Source organism: Melanotaenia boesemani, chromosome 8, assembly GCF_017639745.1.
Source record: "Melanotaenia boesemani isolate fMelBoe1 chromosome 8, fMelBoe1.pri, whole genome shotgun sequence".
NCBI classification, from domain to species: Eukaryota; Metazoa; Chordata; class Actinopteri; order Atheriniformes; family Melanotaeniidae; genus Melanotaenia; species Melanotaenia boesemani.
This window is the reverse complement of record NC_055689.1, coordinates 22,331,730-22,347,447: the sequence shown is the minus strand read 5'-3', so window position 1 is coordinate 22,347,447 and position 15,718 is coordinate 22,331,730. Positions and strand designations below refer to the sequence as shown.

General features: G+C 35.5%; 2 protein-coding genes across 5 annotated transcripts in view; one reads left to right on the top strand and one right to left on the bottom strand.

Moving 5' to 3' along the window:
* LOC121644790 (pituitary adenylate cyclase-activating polypeptide type I receptor-like) overlaps nt 1-5,331 on the top strand; it is a 29,075-nt gene extending 23,744 nt beyond the window's left edge. For all 4 annotated transcript variants that reach the window (XM_041992979.1, XM_041992982.1, XM_041992978.1 and 1 more), the window contains one exon: nt 176-5,331. In XM_041992979.1, coding sequence (XP_041848913.1) covers nt 176-379 — 204 coding nt within the window. In that variant the 3' untranslated portion in view covers nt 380-5,331. The remainder of the gene's footprint in view (nt 1-175) is intronic.
* A 2,692-nt stretch (nt 5,332-8,023) lies between these two features.
* LOC121643861 (pituitary adenylate cyclase-activating polypeptide type I receptor-like) overlaps nt 8,024-15,718 on the bottom strand; it is a 33,571-nt gene continuing 25,876 nt past the window's right edge. Inside the window, exons 8-13 of the mRNA XM_041991442.1 lie at nt 13,812-13,872; nt 13,653-13,722; nt 13,120-13,214; nt 10,280-10,409; nt 9,103-9,144; nt 8,024-8,295 (exon numbers count right to left, since the gene is read on the bottom strand). Of these exons, the coding sequence (XP_041847376.1) occupies nt 8,149-8,295; nt 9,103-9,144; nt 10,280-10,409; nt 13,120-13,214; nt 13,653-13,722; nt 13,812-13,872 (545 nt within the window). The 3' untranslated portion in view covers nt 8,024-8,148. The remainder of the gene's footprint in view (nt 8,296-9,102; nt 9,145-10,279; nt 10,410-13,119; nt 13,215-13,652; nt 13,723-13,811; nt 13,873-15,718) is intronic.

The following is a 15,718-nucleotide window of genomic DNA, read 5'->3' as shown; positions in this document are numbered from 1 at the left end:
ATTTAATTATTGTTGGCTTCCCAGAAGCCACACTGAGGGAAGCAGGCTTATAGTCAAGCCTAAATGATGGCCTCTAATGTAGATTGTGAGGTCTTTTACAAAGTCTGTATAGCAGTAGGCACTGGTACAGCTTGAAATACACTAAAAATGACCTTTTGAATTTTGTTCTCTGAAGGTGCAATCGGAGATAAAGAGAAAATGGCGCAGCTGGACAGTGAACCGCTACTTTGCTGTGGACCTGAAGCAGCAGAGGCACCCTTCGTTGGCCAGCAGTGGTGTGAATGGCGGGACGCAGCTGTCGATCCTCAGTAAGAGCAGCTCCCAGATACGCATGTCCAGCCCACTGGCAGAGAATGCCAATATCAGCCTACCAACCTGAGCGTCTGATTGTTCGAAGTCAAATTTAAGGTGCCGTTCCACTTACATTAGACCAACCAGAGCAGACCAAAGTGGCCCCTCACACCTCTAATATTTTGTACTTTTCTCCTGTAGAAAAGGAATAGCATTTACCAGAGGTGCTCAGCAGGCTTTCATACTTTACTGTTTTATTTAGTTACACAGCATTATTTTATCTATCTGGCTAATTTAGTGCTATAGTACACACTCTAGTCTGTAAATATTAATGATTATTGATGCACCTTATCAGTTTAGGCTAATCTAAATGCAATTCTGTTATTCAATTCTCACTGCAAAGTGTTCAAGATATATCCCTGTCTATTGTTACATCAACCAATAAGGCTCAAGTAGAGCTGGTGCCAAAAGAAATTATATCAACTGTAAACAACAACAAAAAATGTTGGTAGTTCAGTAGGGGTCACATTTGGCTGTTGGTGTAAAGTAAATGTGCTTCAAAGTGCCGATACAGGTTGCCTGACTGGATCTCATTACGCCCAAAGGTAATTATCACACATATTTTCGCCTTGCTTGTACAAATGCTCATTGTTTGAATGATTTGTCTTTTCTACAACCAGCCGTAAGTACAGAGTATGTCAAGAAAAAAATATATACAAAAAAAGGAGAGAGAGCTGGTGGATTTTGTAAATAGTTTCTTTCAGTGTCTGAATCAGAAGTTATCTGTTTAGCAAAACACAGTATTGTAACAACCTTTTCAAACAAAAGGAACTGGAGCCCAAATCTGTAGACTTCATAATTTATCCTGGGGACCCAATGGATCCTGCCTTCTCTATTCTGGACTACATCACTGAAAGAAATAGGAAATAAAATATAATCCCTGAAAACTGGAAAAAAAAACAGTGTTTCGCTACCTGGGAGTCACAATCATGAGGGACTCGATGTGTTACATGGCACATTAGCATAGCTTTGTAAAATACAGAATCATGTTACATATTCAGGCCTAAAACATCCCAATACAAAAGAAAACAAAAAACACAAAACTCTGAGTTAATTTAAACTGGGTTTCTTCTGCTGGTTGTCACCTTTATGGACTTATCAGACACATTTTTCCCACTGTGAACATGAACAGTGTGTGCCATCCACTCAATGCTTTTGTCCAAAGCTCTTCTTACGGTCCTTCCAGCAGTATTTCAGTGTAGTGACTCTCAAACTGCCAACATATTGAGCTTCAGCTTGTTGTGCCATATTAAATAGCTCCTCTCAAAACTGTGTTATCATTTTCCCAGTTCATTTTCCAAAGTGCCTAGTCAGTCATAAACAGCTATAACCTTTATTTACAGTACAGTGAGCAAATGATTTAAAGAGTGTCGTGAGACACATTTTCTGCAAAGAAGTGTGATGTGGTTATTTTTGCGGATGGCTAAATTTTGCTTGTGTGCAACAAAACATCATGGTGAAATTCAGCTTTTTCGGATTTAAATAACTTACAATGTGAAGAGTCCTGTTGGTCTTCTTTCCATTTTTAAAAGAAAATGTATAGTGTTACATAATTTAACTGGTTAATTCAGCTCTTTTTTAAATAATCAGCTGCAACTATTAACCATTTATTGTGAAAATGGCTTAAAACAGAAACATTACATGTTTGAAAAGTCAAAACAAAAGGCTTTAATTTATCAGCTCTTGACAATCGCTTATTGTGTGTTGCTTTAGCGTGTGTGTATTTGTGCAGAAACAAGCCAACAAGTAATAATTGTCCAGGTGGAAATCATATTTGAGCAGATTATTTGTGAAAAGATGTGTACAGGAGAAGTTTGCCATCATAATTACTTAAGATATTTATTTTTGTTCCTTCACCCATTTGGGTTGTCAGAATGTACTATTTTTAAACTAATAATTCTGATGTTATCGAACAGATAAGGATGTATAATTATTTTCCATGAATTGTGCCATGTGAAATAAGAACATGTACACCATACAAGCTTTTTGTCTGTGTAAAATAGCTGCTTGACTGATGTCTGATTCCATTATCTTTACTGACTGATGCTGACTTGGTCAAAGTACTAAGTGTGGTGTCCTAAGAGATGACAGATGTTTGGCAAAATATCGAATCTATTCTGACTTTAAAGAAAGAATACAAACATGTAAATTGCTATAAAAGCTGGAGAAAGAGATTCAAATTCTATAGTTGCTCAATGTAAAGTTTACGTTAAATTGCATCCGTTTTTGAATAAAATTGTGAGGTGAAAGGCAAATTATTGTCAGGGGAAAGGAGCCCGTGAGAATGATTGTATATAAACGGGAAGATTTTGCCAAAAAAACTCAACAAAAAACTCAAAGTGTGAATGAGGTTGTGATAAAAACCACTCTGCTGCTGCTTACGTGTTTCTATCACCAGCCGTCACTCTGAGTCAAAATGGGCTCAGATGGAAACGACCATGTCTCAAAGCTGTTACTGTATGTAAAAAAAGAAGAGTTGAAAACTCCTTTCATGACCATGTTTGTGCTGTGTATTTGTTTACCACAAGGTGGCAGCAAAGTCTAGTAGTTTAAGTGAGTAAACTTATTTTAAAAATCATTTATTTTTCCAAAAAAATATTATATTTTCAGTTTGTAATGAAATGGTTGTAGGAATGAGTACCACAACATTTTAATTCCACACTATCATTGTTTTTTTTATTTTTAATTGACATAAATTACCTGACAAACATTATATTACATTTTAGATGAGGCTTAATTTAAAAAAAAAGCTGGTGATTTTGTCATTATATGTTCTCCTAATTTCACAAAAAAATTTATTAATTGTTTTTAAGTTAAGAATATTAACTTTCTGAGGGGAGGGAATTTAGAAAACTTATTGTTGTGTTTAAACTACACTGAACACTTAAAACAGAATTCTGGCTAAGAGAACCAGGATCTGTAGTCCATGCACCAGAATATACTGTGACATGTCATGTTTACTGTAAACCACGGGTACCTGTCATCTCATAGCTTCTTAGTCAAGAGACATTGCGACCAATTCATCCCAACAGACTTTTTAAAAGAGGTTAGAGGATTGTGAAAGGCAGTATAATAATAATAATAATAATAATAATAATAATAATAATTAGAGCTGTTTTTATTTATTTAGTGCTTCAGCTAAGACGCAATGTTGCCCAAACCAAAGGAAATAAAAAGGGAAGAGAAAAAATAAATAAAAAGAAACTACACCGTTGCAAAGCCTGGAACTGAGGTGTGGAAACAAAAACTACAGAGCAAAAAAAGCAAAATGTCTGATTTAGACCACCACCACCCCTCCAGTTTTTAATCTCTGCTTGTTGAGGGCACCTTTGCTGAATAATGTACCAGTGATTTGCAGAAATATCATTAATGTTTTACTCCAGCCATTAGGTTGCTCTCTTCAAATGCCTCAACATGATTGTAGTAGGAAAGGAGCAATATGCCGCGAAGCAAACACCTCTGAAACATATCCAAGTAGTGGCAAGCTACTATTTCTCTCAAAGTTTCCCTTGTGTAGTTTTATGATGTCTGCCTCCTCCATCTCTTATTTGGGGCACTGGTTGTGCATGTCCTCTTAAATAAAGCTACATGTACACAAAATGCAAAATGGAACTGACTAGTAGGTGGTGACATTCTTCATTTAAGGATTAATAAACATCTGTGATACAACAACTGTCACGTTTTTTGCTGTGAACTTAACTTTAGCCAAACATTAACCCGGTTCATTATTAATATTTTTTTTTAGCCTGGATTTCTTTTATGGTCAGGGTTAACTGATGTGCACCTCAGTGGTATTTTTCAGTAGCAAGGAAAGTACACAGCCTCAATAATGCCATCAAAAGAGCAAGTTACTTACCATATACAGTATGTGAGCCAAAAGTTATTTTTAACCTTGCATTAGCATAGTATATGCAACTAAACGTTACACTGCCTTGTATGGGAACTTATACTGTTCTATCTGCATAAGGTGCATGTAGGGTTAATTTCTGAGGATATGCATAACCTGTGCAGATTTTTTTTAACTGTCCATTTAAATAAACAGGATACACAAAGTTGCTATTAGAAACCCTCCTCTTACTTTTGACCAAATGCCATCAAATGGAGTCGCATTTACTATCCTCACAAGGGGAGTTTATATGTGCACACTCTCCTGTTTCACAAGAGGGAATCCACTTGTAAACACTATGACCCTATTAAATTCACCATTATTCACAAGCTCACAAGTTTTATTAAAAGCAGCATATCAATTTCTTGTCTCTGATAGTAGTACTTACTTTTATTTTAAAATTAGTTAGTAGTATCTAGTTATATTTTTCCTGTAGCCAGTAGATTAAAAATAAAAAATAAAAAAAAGCTAGGTTCCCATTTACTCCACTTATAGCATCAATGTCACCTGATTCTCAAGGGGAAAAAAAGAGAAATAAATAAATAAATGACAGTATTCCCAAACTGTCAATGCTCTTGTTTAAAACGTATTTTCTGTGATGCATTCTGTATCTCTGTGTTAAGAAAATGTTTCTTCGGCGGTTGTGGCTTTTAAGCCAGTTTGGTCAAGTCTGTGTGTGAGTTCTACTGATTGCCAATGAATTTCTGAATGTACAATTATTGTTACTTAGCTGCTCTTAAATGTTGCCTGCTATCAATTTACCCCGGTGTACAAATGATGTCTTTTCCTTATCACATATGATGTATATTTTTGGCATACAGGTGGATCTCTTGACTAAGGTCTATAATGTTTGTGACAGTGTTTTTGTACATTTGTTTATGTACCAGTTTTCAGAGTGAGTGTTTGAGAATCAGAGAGAGTGTATTCTGTATGCATGTCTACGTAATAATGGGCACTATATGAAAAAAATATGTAAAGATTTTCATCATCCTATGCTCTAATGAGACCGTGTTTCATGTGTAAGCGTTCTGATGTCCAACATCCATGTTCCTAAGTGTGCAAATTGCTAAATAAATCTGTGGTAAGTTGCTGTACTTTCCAATGACTGAGATTCATTTCAAACAGTTTTCCACCCTGAAAAGAAAGTTTTTTTTATTTTTTGTACCAATTGCAAGGTTGTAGCTAAGTTAGCAAGTTTCAAGTCAAACATCTAAAAAACTTTTGAAAATGAATCATGAAGTTAAAGTCTATACGCAGTGGCTTTAAACAGGAATATTGTGCTCACAGCTGCAAATGGATGAAGCACAAATGAAAAATGTGTTCATTGCTAACATCCACTCAGCCTACAAACGCTGTCATCACACAGCTGAAGTTGATCATACAAAAGCTAATAACTTAAAATACCTCACATCATGTTATCGACAGTTTTAAATACAAATGAAGATCCCTTAAGATAGCATTTTATTTACATCATAGTCATTATTAGTCAAATATTAAATGTAAATATCAAATTCATTATTAGTGTTTGACACTTATGAGAAATATATGTAAATGCTTTAAGGGTTACAATGTCAGGAGCAGTTTGTATAGTGAAAATATAACAGCAGTAGTTCTGCTGATTTGGTGTAAAGCCTGAAATAAAGAGAGGAACAGCAAATTAACCCTGTCAAAACAGCAACAACTCATTCCATATTTCATCTTTGATACAGATTAAACAAACCAGATGTAATAATAGGTACACCTCTACAATTATTTGTTTACACAAATAGCTTATCAGCCAATAACATAGAAGCAGCTTAATGCATTTAGGGATGTAGACATGGTCAAAAAGTTCAAACCAGGCCTTAGATGGGGAAGAAGAAGGGTTTAAGTGACTTTGAATATGACATTGTTGTTGATGCCAGACAGGCTGGTCTAAGTATATCAGAAAATGCTGATCTACTGGGATTTTCACACACAACCATTGCTAGGGTTTACAGAGAATGGTCTGACAAAGAGAAAATAGCAGTTGTCTACATCAAAATGTCTTGCTGATGTGCGAGGTCAGAGGAGAATGGGTTGGCTGGTTTCAGAAGATAGAAAGGCAACAGGAACCAAAAAAACAACTCTTTACAACAAAGAGTACCATCTCTAGACACACAAGTCTAACCTTGAATTAAATGGGCTACAGCAGCAGAAGACCACACCAGGTGCCACTCCTCTCAGCTACGAACAAGAAAAACTGAGGGTATAATTCACACAAAGACTAGAAAAATGTTGCTGTCTGATATGTCTTAAATTCAGCTGTGACATTCAGATGGTAAAATCAGAATTAAGCATAAACAATGTTAAAAAAAAAACATTAAACACGTCACAAAGCCAAAACCGTCTCAATCTGGTTTCTTGAACATGACGATGAGCTCCCTGCACTCCAGCGTCCTCCACAGAGGATTGTCACTAGATCTCAATCCAACAGAGCACCTTTAGGATGTGGTGGACCAAGATATTCGCATCATGGATGTGTAGCCAACGAATCTGCAGCAACTCTGTGATGCTATTGTGTCAAAATGGACCGAAATCTCTGAGGAATATTTATAACACCTTGTTGAATCTATGCCAGAAATAAAAAAAGCATTTCTGAAGGCAGAAGGGGGTCCGATCCAGTACTAGCATGGTGTACCTTTTTTTCCATGAATGTGTGTGTATATTTCCATTTGGACAACTGTCAGAATAACTATTTTTAGTCCTTTTGCAAACTTAAACTAGCTCATAGCCACGTAGCTTCTCATGAGTTTTTTCACCCTATTCTTGGTAAACGGGGAAAAAAGAAGCAATAAGATTTGAGACATATTGAAATATGTTTTTGCCAAAAAAAATGTTTGTTTTTCATTTTATTTGGTTTTTTTTTGCATTTAACAAAGAACAAAAACACACACACACACACACACACACACACACACACACACACACACACACACACACACACAAAGGACACTAGCACCATATGAGCTGCTTTTTTTCTCCAAAAAATTAAAACACTTTCAAAAGCAATCTCACTCTTTGCATCATACTAACCCAGAATAGAGTATTTGCATTAATAAAATATTACTCTGTACATCATGTCATTAGCTGAATTGAAAACTGGGTCTGCCCTGGCATACAGCAACGTAGGTCAATTAACTCCCTTATCGGAGGTGGTAACCACAGCCACTGTCTCTCTTGAATTGTTCAGTATAGTTAAACAGTACCATTTTCATGACATTTTGCCATGTACATAAATGCCTGGACCTCTCTTTACTATGAGTTGATATTAATGTTTCCACACAGCATGAAAAATCAAATCAAATAAAATAATTTAATTAAATTAAACAAGCAAATTAATGCTCACAAAAATGGAAACAGCTTATCTAACAGCACTTCAAGACACACTGTAATAAAGTGGCACTATGACACATTTTGTAAATGAGACTACTTCAACCAAGGTCAATGCTCAACATATTCTCAGCTAGATTATGACAGTGCAGCACAGCAAAGAGCAGTTTCACATATTTTAAGCAATGTTCAAACACACATTGTTTTCTCTGCTGTTTTATATAATCTCTCAGCTTTTGCTCATTTTTCTACCTGTGTAGTCCCAGCTTTGAACAAAATGATGCAAAATCGTCCTCGGGGCCAGCTCTGTTTCCTCTTTCACAATGGCAGCAAAAAATCTGTACAAAAAAGCATTGTTGCTACATGAGCACTGATCCAGATTGGAAATTTGTGTCATAGCTGTTGCTGACACTTAAAGCTTTCTGACATGTTTCCTCTATCGAGTACCAGTGTTGATTGTGGCCTTTTCTGAAACCATTGTATTGTGTTCAGCAGAGAATTTGTTTTCTTCTTTCTTTACATTCAGGCAACATATTATTTCTCACAGACTGTCTCTGAAATCATACTGAAGAGATGTTGGCGCTCGAAGGAGGCACCCCAAGCCCCCCTCGTGTTCGAATTGTGATCTGTGTGAGACTTCTCTTGGCTGGCGTGAGATGATTTGGATTGTGGCATTTCCACAGCCACTTCCGCAGCTCTGTCTGGACCTGAAGGGAAATACATGGAGTCTAAAGCTTGCTGCAAAACACAAAGTTTATGTATTTCAATGATCATTCAGTGGATTTAGCAGCTGTGACTAATTCTAGATGACTTCAAAATTCATCAGACATCAGCTGTGTTTTGACCAGATGTTCTATTTTCAATTTACACATTAAAAGCTGCTGGATGCAAACTTAAAAAAAAAAAAAAAGATAAATTATCCTAGGTAAAAAGTTTGTTATGTACTGACTCTATTAAAACAGTTTTAACAGCAAGTACAGGACACTGGACACTGTTCACAGACCACACCTAAAAGCATACAGATGTGCTTCCGTAAACAGATCTCTGTAAAACATCAAATATAAATTATGTAATATAATAACAATATTAGTAAAAAATATTCACGTTATTATTAACTAATGCTTTTGATAATGCATACACATGGTTATTATGACTACTTTGTACATTTTCTGTTTCTTTGAAGAGCTGTTTGTGCACATCCTCAGAAATTAACATGTTTACAAGCTGCAATATGCAAGTAACCGCTAGGGACAATGTCAGGCCCAGTTTGTCCAGATAACTTCTGATGATCAACAACAATAAAAATATTAAAAAAAAAAAAAAAAAAAGACAAGACATGATGGGCTTGTTTTAGGGGTCTTACACAATTTGGGTTTTTTTTTTTCCTGATCTTAAAATTAACCAAATACTAACTTCCTCTATTGTCGACATGTTTACAGTTTTATTTACACCCTACAAATGTTTTTCTTAAAATTATTATTACTTTTTGTGTCACAAAACCACCATTCACCTACCTCTCCATTCATGAAACAGTAAAGGAGTGCCACCACAAATCCCTGCAACACAACACATTTAAATATCAAAACAAACAAGCAAGCACTATAGTTACACTGTAGTTACACTGTAGTTATAGTCAGCTATGAGGTCAGATTAAAAAAATCTGTACATGCAACTTCATGATATATCACTCTACCTGTACAAAACAACACTGCAATAGTTTTAAGTTCTAAACTGAGCAATCTGCAGACAAATCAGAACTTAAAGGAAGAATTTCTGTTTCACAGAGTTGAAGTGTTCCTTTTTGCAAATGTTTAGTTTCCTGAAAAATCAGTAGAATTGCGTTTTATAGATTTAGCAAATCTGCGCAACAGAGATGACATGAACAGATAACAAAATAGAGAGCACAGTTTAATAAATTTAATAATAATAATTCATTCATAATATCATTAATAATAAAGAATAGGTGAACAGAGCAAAGCATTAGCCTTTGAATAGTATTTTTCAAAAGTAATACTAGGTTGCAATATACTTGAATGATCCTTGTCCATCCATACCATAAACGTGGCTCATTTTTCTGCATTGTATGGCCTTAAAGATAATAAAAACTTTTTAAAGTGCCTATTTGGAAAGACTAAATGAGTCACCTATTTTTCCAGTTTGGCAAAGCCACATCCACTTAGCAAACAAGACCATTCACTTTATTTTTATTATTTATTTCTTTACTTGATCAAAACAGATTTGTGGCTGGAATCTGGTTAAATACATAGATTGCACAGTGAATATGAAAGAGCCCTGGGTGACTGTCTACTCAGCTAGTGTGGTCTCACCAGTAAAAAAAACAGTATGTGTCAGAGTAGTGGGTCAGTTACACGCTGTTATTATTAGCTATTTGTCTGCATATGGCTATTGGCTATTTTCCAGCTATAAATAAAACATATTTATGTAGCCTGCTAAAAGTATGTGGTGACATAAAATATTCATCTGGAAATTAATGGGTCCATGGTGTTTTTTTATAGCTGGAAAAACACAGCCGTTCATAATAATGTAGAGCTATTGTTAACATGATTGGTAACACCTGTGTCTCTTCTACAGCAGGGAAATGCTGGAGGAATACCCCTTCATCAGAATCTGTGAAAAATTTATTTTCAGTAGCTCATCATAACTGGAAATCTGGGTGCTGCTGTTTCATACCTGAAAAGATCCCAGGCCCAGCTCGATGTACAGTCTGGCTGCAACGCCAGTGTTTTCAGGCAGGAAGGCAAAAACAGTGTAGTGCATCCCAAACAGAGGGATGAGGAACAGGGTGGATTTAGCCAGCCTCCTGAGGCAAAAACAAAATAATGAGAGTAGGAAAAGGGAGTAGATATAAGTCCAAATAATGATGTAACAACTGTTTAAACACTGAAATATTACAGTGCATCGAAGCTAGTCATTTCCAGTCCTGTTCAAGTTGCATGTAAAGTTTCAATTTTAAAGCAACAAAAACAAATGGTCAAGAATCACAGATGCTCAACTGATGGCGTCAAACCCTCATTATGCTAACCTTTAGAGCAGCTCTGTTATCAGGCCAATCGGTGGGAGAGATTAAAATGCCAAAGCACAAAACCCAAATGCATTGTGCTCAACGCTCAGTTCAAGTCAGATTATTGATGTATGAATATGTAAATGTTGCCATTTAATTTTTTGACATTTTGCTGTTTGCAACAACTTTCTGCAAGCCACGAAGCTTGGAAAGAGCAATTCTTCTTAAACAAGAGATAGAAATCCTAATTCAGTGTTTTAATCTTTTTTGTTTTTTATTTTAAACCACTGAGATGAGAACGGGTCTGAGTATAAGCAGAGTATAAGTCTGTCAAACATCAATAAGCAGCAGATAATCTAAGCACCACCAGAGATGTCTGCATGGGGTTTTTGTTCTGTAATGATTCGGTCAGAGAGCGTCGAAGCCTCCCACTACAGCATTACAACACAGCTTCAGTCATCTCAGCACTCAAACTAACCAAATGTCTGATCAGAAATAACATCACAGCTTTCACTGATTTGGGATTAAAGATGAAAAGCCCATCAGGTTATTTCATGCCTATAATAGGATTGTGGCTTTCTTTTGTCACACCTGGGATTTGTGCTTTTGTGTTAATGTCTACTTCAATCAGAATGGAGTCTGTAAGGCAGAAATGGGACTTTTTGAACATGTGAAACATTCACTGAATTGGTAGAAGAATCCTGTCGTACAGCAATGGAGGAAATATCTAATTCTGGTATCAGGTGCTATTTATATATGCTCTCATTTGAAATTAATTCAAATTCAGCTCAAATCTGAAGCAACTAAAGCGTCAACAGAATCACGGCAGCATCATGACAGCAGAAAGATGGTCTGGCTGCCGAATTGTGCTGAACAAATTTACTCTGCCAAGAGGAGCCTTTTGGATATGCGGCTCTCCTTAAGTGTTATTCTTTATTATTATTTTAAAATATGTTTTTACTTATAACTGCTAGACTGGACCAGAGAAAAAGCAGAAGGTAAAAGATGGCTAGAGTAGAAAAAGGAAGAGAAAAGAAAGAAAAAGGGAGAATAAAAGGTGGAAAACAAACCACAACAACTGCAATAAAAGCTAAACAGAGAAACTAAACAGCTGCTATACCTGTAAAGAAACAGTAAACATCCTAAAGGCTTACAAGAGAACAAAACAGATGATCTATAGGGGCACCTGAGAAGAAAAACTAAAAGAAAATCATGAACAGCAACTAGTAAATGTGTATGGGTGGGTGTGTGTATGCATGTGTGTGTCTGTGTAAATTCTCTCTAAACATTGAGGGGAAAATATAGATGCACTTTTTAAAGGAGACACCTTAAAGACAATATTTTTGTCAAATGTAAAGCTATGTTTAGGTCCAATGATCAAAAACATGGCACGTTTTATGTGTAGTTTTGTTTTTTTTAAATATTACTATGAGGGCAGTTCTCACATGTAGCCAAGTTATTTGTATTTGAGGCAGATTAAGGGTCACAATAACAGCCATGGTAGCACCTTTTGGACGTTTGGTGCAGACTGACAGAGACATAAATGACACCACAGCAGGGATTTACCATCCACCATAAAATTCAGTCAGTCCATCATAGCAAAATCAACTTCAGTAGCAAGACTACTAAAAGTGCATTAGCATGTGAGGCTGGACCTCACTGTCACAATCTGCACTGACAGTCAACAGCACTATATTATTCCCCCAGATCTGGATTGACTTTACTACAGTACACTGGGATGAAGTTGTAGCTGTACATAGTGCTGTGCTGTTCTAAGCTAAACTTACGGTGAATTGAAAATATGACCTGTATGATGTTCTTCTCTCAGTTTATCTGAACATTTGTTATTTAGCATTAAACAGACAAAACAGCTGAGGTTTAATGCTGTTAGTTCCCTGTCATTACCTGTTTGTGTGAGCTGTCTGGGACTGGTTTTTCAGCTGTTTTCATGATCCCAGTTGGTCTTATTTCCAGGAGTTTCTGACCTTCAGGATAGTTTCTATGGTTTCTTTGTTAGCTAAGTTTTCCCCGCTGACTAGTTACTAGTCACTAGTGTTTGTCAAATAGACCTGAAGTCTGTTGAAGTCTGAATTCTGGTTACAGACCATCACTCATTTTCTTCTTTTTCTTTTTTTTTTTTTTTGTTTGTTTTGTTTTTGTTTGTTTTTGTTTTTTGTGTATGAAATAAAATTTAAATTGCAGAGAACTAAATGTGAAAAAAGAGGAGCATCTCTTTGGGACCCTTCTTGTAAGTTCAGCCAGAGCAGCTTAAGCTAATCCCCCCCACCCCCTACTTATCATAGGTGGTCTGTTTGGCTGTTTTACAGCAAGTAAGTAATCTCATCTCAGGGGACAACACATGTTTATGCTTCTTGGTATTTTACTTTGGAAGGTCGATAAAAGCACAAACTTTTCCCACCAAGCCTTATAACCCCAAAAAAATCCTGTTCCAGAGGTTTTTGAATGTTATGTTTAAACTCAGTTGTTGTATCTTTAAGTTTAGACTCACATGAAATGTCCAGTGTCACTGTTTCCAGCCATAGCTGAAGATTTAAGCTTTTGAACCAGAATCCGGATGACGTTTATAAAGATGACAATGTTGACCTAGCAGAGATAGAGAACATGTGTATGTGTGTGACATAATCCTGTACATATTCATAGTAGATTAAATAAAACATAAAATGCCAATTCATGAAAATCAATTTAAACCACTCTTCAAAGTTTATTTCTGAATACTACTCGTGTTTCATTAAAAGAAGGAAAACCAAAAATCAAAACAAAAGAAAATAGTTGCCCAGAAAAACAAATGTTTAAGAAAAGCAAACTTATCAGTCTTTGCATTTGTTCAGAATAATACAAATGCATAAATATGTAGAAAGTGTCATCATATAGACTTTTAGGAGGCGTGTTTTAATTTGGCCTCCTTTGAGTGACATCATGAATTTGTTGTTTAACAAATTATGCTAAATATAAAACAGTAAGAAAAAAACAAAAACAAGAGGACAAAAGGTCATTTAAAATGGTTCATAGCTCAACACTTACCAGTAGGGAGGCTGTAATTGGTCCTTTAATTATCCACCAAATTGCAACATTGTCTGTGTCATCCCAGCAACTGCAATGAAATACAAATTAAATCCAACTAAGCTAGGCACAAGCTGCTTTGCCAGGTTAAGTGCAGAAATATAGTAAAATATATCATACCCTCTGTCATCATAGAAAAATCTGGTTAGAACCCAAAGTATGAGAACCGTTGATGGCAGCCCTATAATGAAACAGACCAAATCAATTATGCATGCTCAGCTAATCTGTCAAGCAAAATTAAAATTAACCAATCTGGACCGAACTCACACGTTTGATGCATTTTTAATGGGAATGTCTGTACTCGTATACTACATTGTGTTTATTCTGTATATTACATTTATCTGTGTCCCACTTCATCGCTCTGCTAAAAGAAGCAGCAGATGAAAGCAAGAAACAAGAGAGTGCAGGACAGGAAAGCTAGAAAAAACATTATGAAACACATCCAAGCACTACGCTACACACACACACACACACTTCTGGTTACCTGCCAGGTTGTAAAAACAGAATGGGGGTATCTGTTTGCTCATATTCAGTAGAATGAAAAGCAGTTTCATTTTCAATGTATTTTGTATGTTGTAATGACTGTAAGTTTAAATGAAGATTGTAATAACTTGAGCTACTATTCTAAGCTCTAAACATCCTTTCTGTTAAACATGCAGCATATCTGAACTTATTAAGGTGATGATCATTTAATCAGAAGAGTCTTTCAAACACTGATCGAAAACAAAAGTGTGTAAATCCACAAACCCATTAAGTGAAAAGCTGCATACAGGTCACAATAATACAGCAACTCCTTGTGATAATGAACTTAGGATAATAGCAAAACTGATCTTTCACCTCAAAACGAAATTCAGAAGAAGTTCCTTCAAGGCACCAAAGAAATAACACTTTAAGAGAATGAGATATTTATGCATACCTACAGTGTGGATGGACAGATGGATGGAAACAAATCCATATACAGTATAATTAGTATAGGCTGTTTTTGATGCCATCTATTGTCAACTCTCTTTCCCACAGTAGAAATCTCTAGTCTAGTGTTTTGGTGTTTGTGTGTCTCTCCAGTTCCCTCACCAGCTAACTGGTGGAGGCAGATGGCTGCCCTTTCTGAGTCTGGTCCAGATGAAGGTCTCTTCCATGTTAAAAGGGAGTTCTCTCCACTGTGGCCCAGTAGACTGTGTTGTTGTTCACACTGCTAGGTTAATTTATTATTATATTTATTATTATTATTATTATTATTATTATTATTATTATTATTATTATTATTATTATTATTATTATTATTATATTAACAGCTATAATTCATTTCTAAGATTTAAATTGGATTGGACTTATTTATTCTCTATTTGCAGTGCCCTGAGATGAAACATGCTGTGAATTGGTGCTATATGAATAAACTGAACTAAATTAAATGGTATTATTATTGTTGCACAGCTAATGTAGCTAACGGTTGTTTTAACTGATCAGATCATGTCCAAAGCAAAAAAATAAATAAATAAAAATTAAAAATTAAATAGCTATCTCAAAATAATAGGGTACAGACAATCTGTGGAAATTTTAGGACTGATTTGGATTGAATAAACAAAGATTATGTATTCTATTAACATTTCTTTTCTTTTTTTTACTTTGCCAGTAATAAAAAAATTGTAACCACTTACATAAAAAGAGTACATTGTCGTGTGTAACCATTAAAATTGACTCTCCTTTTCTCATCTGTGACTTGTTATTCATTTATTAATTTACTTCACCTTCTTGGGAAAAGAAAACATTTATCAGCATCACTGTGAATGTGCCGATGTCAGTATCAACTTTTCTATTAGAGTTTCAATGGAGCTGACAGCTGGCACAGAGCAAGTGCCTATAACAATTTTAGTTTTCATTTTTTTCAACCTGAATAAACTTACCAGTCAGTGGGAGCTCTAAAAGCTATGAGAAAACTTTATTATTTAGTTTGCATATTACTTTTTATTCCACTAATTATGAGATTATGTACTTGCAAAATTACAATGTTATATTAATCAAATAAGATA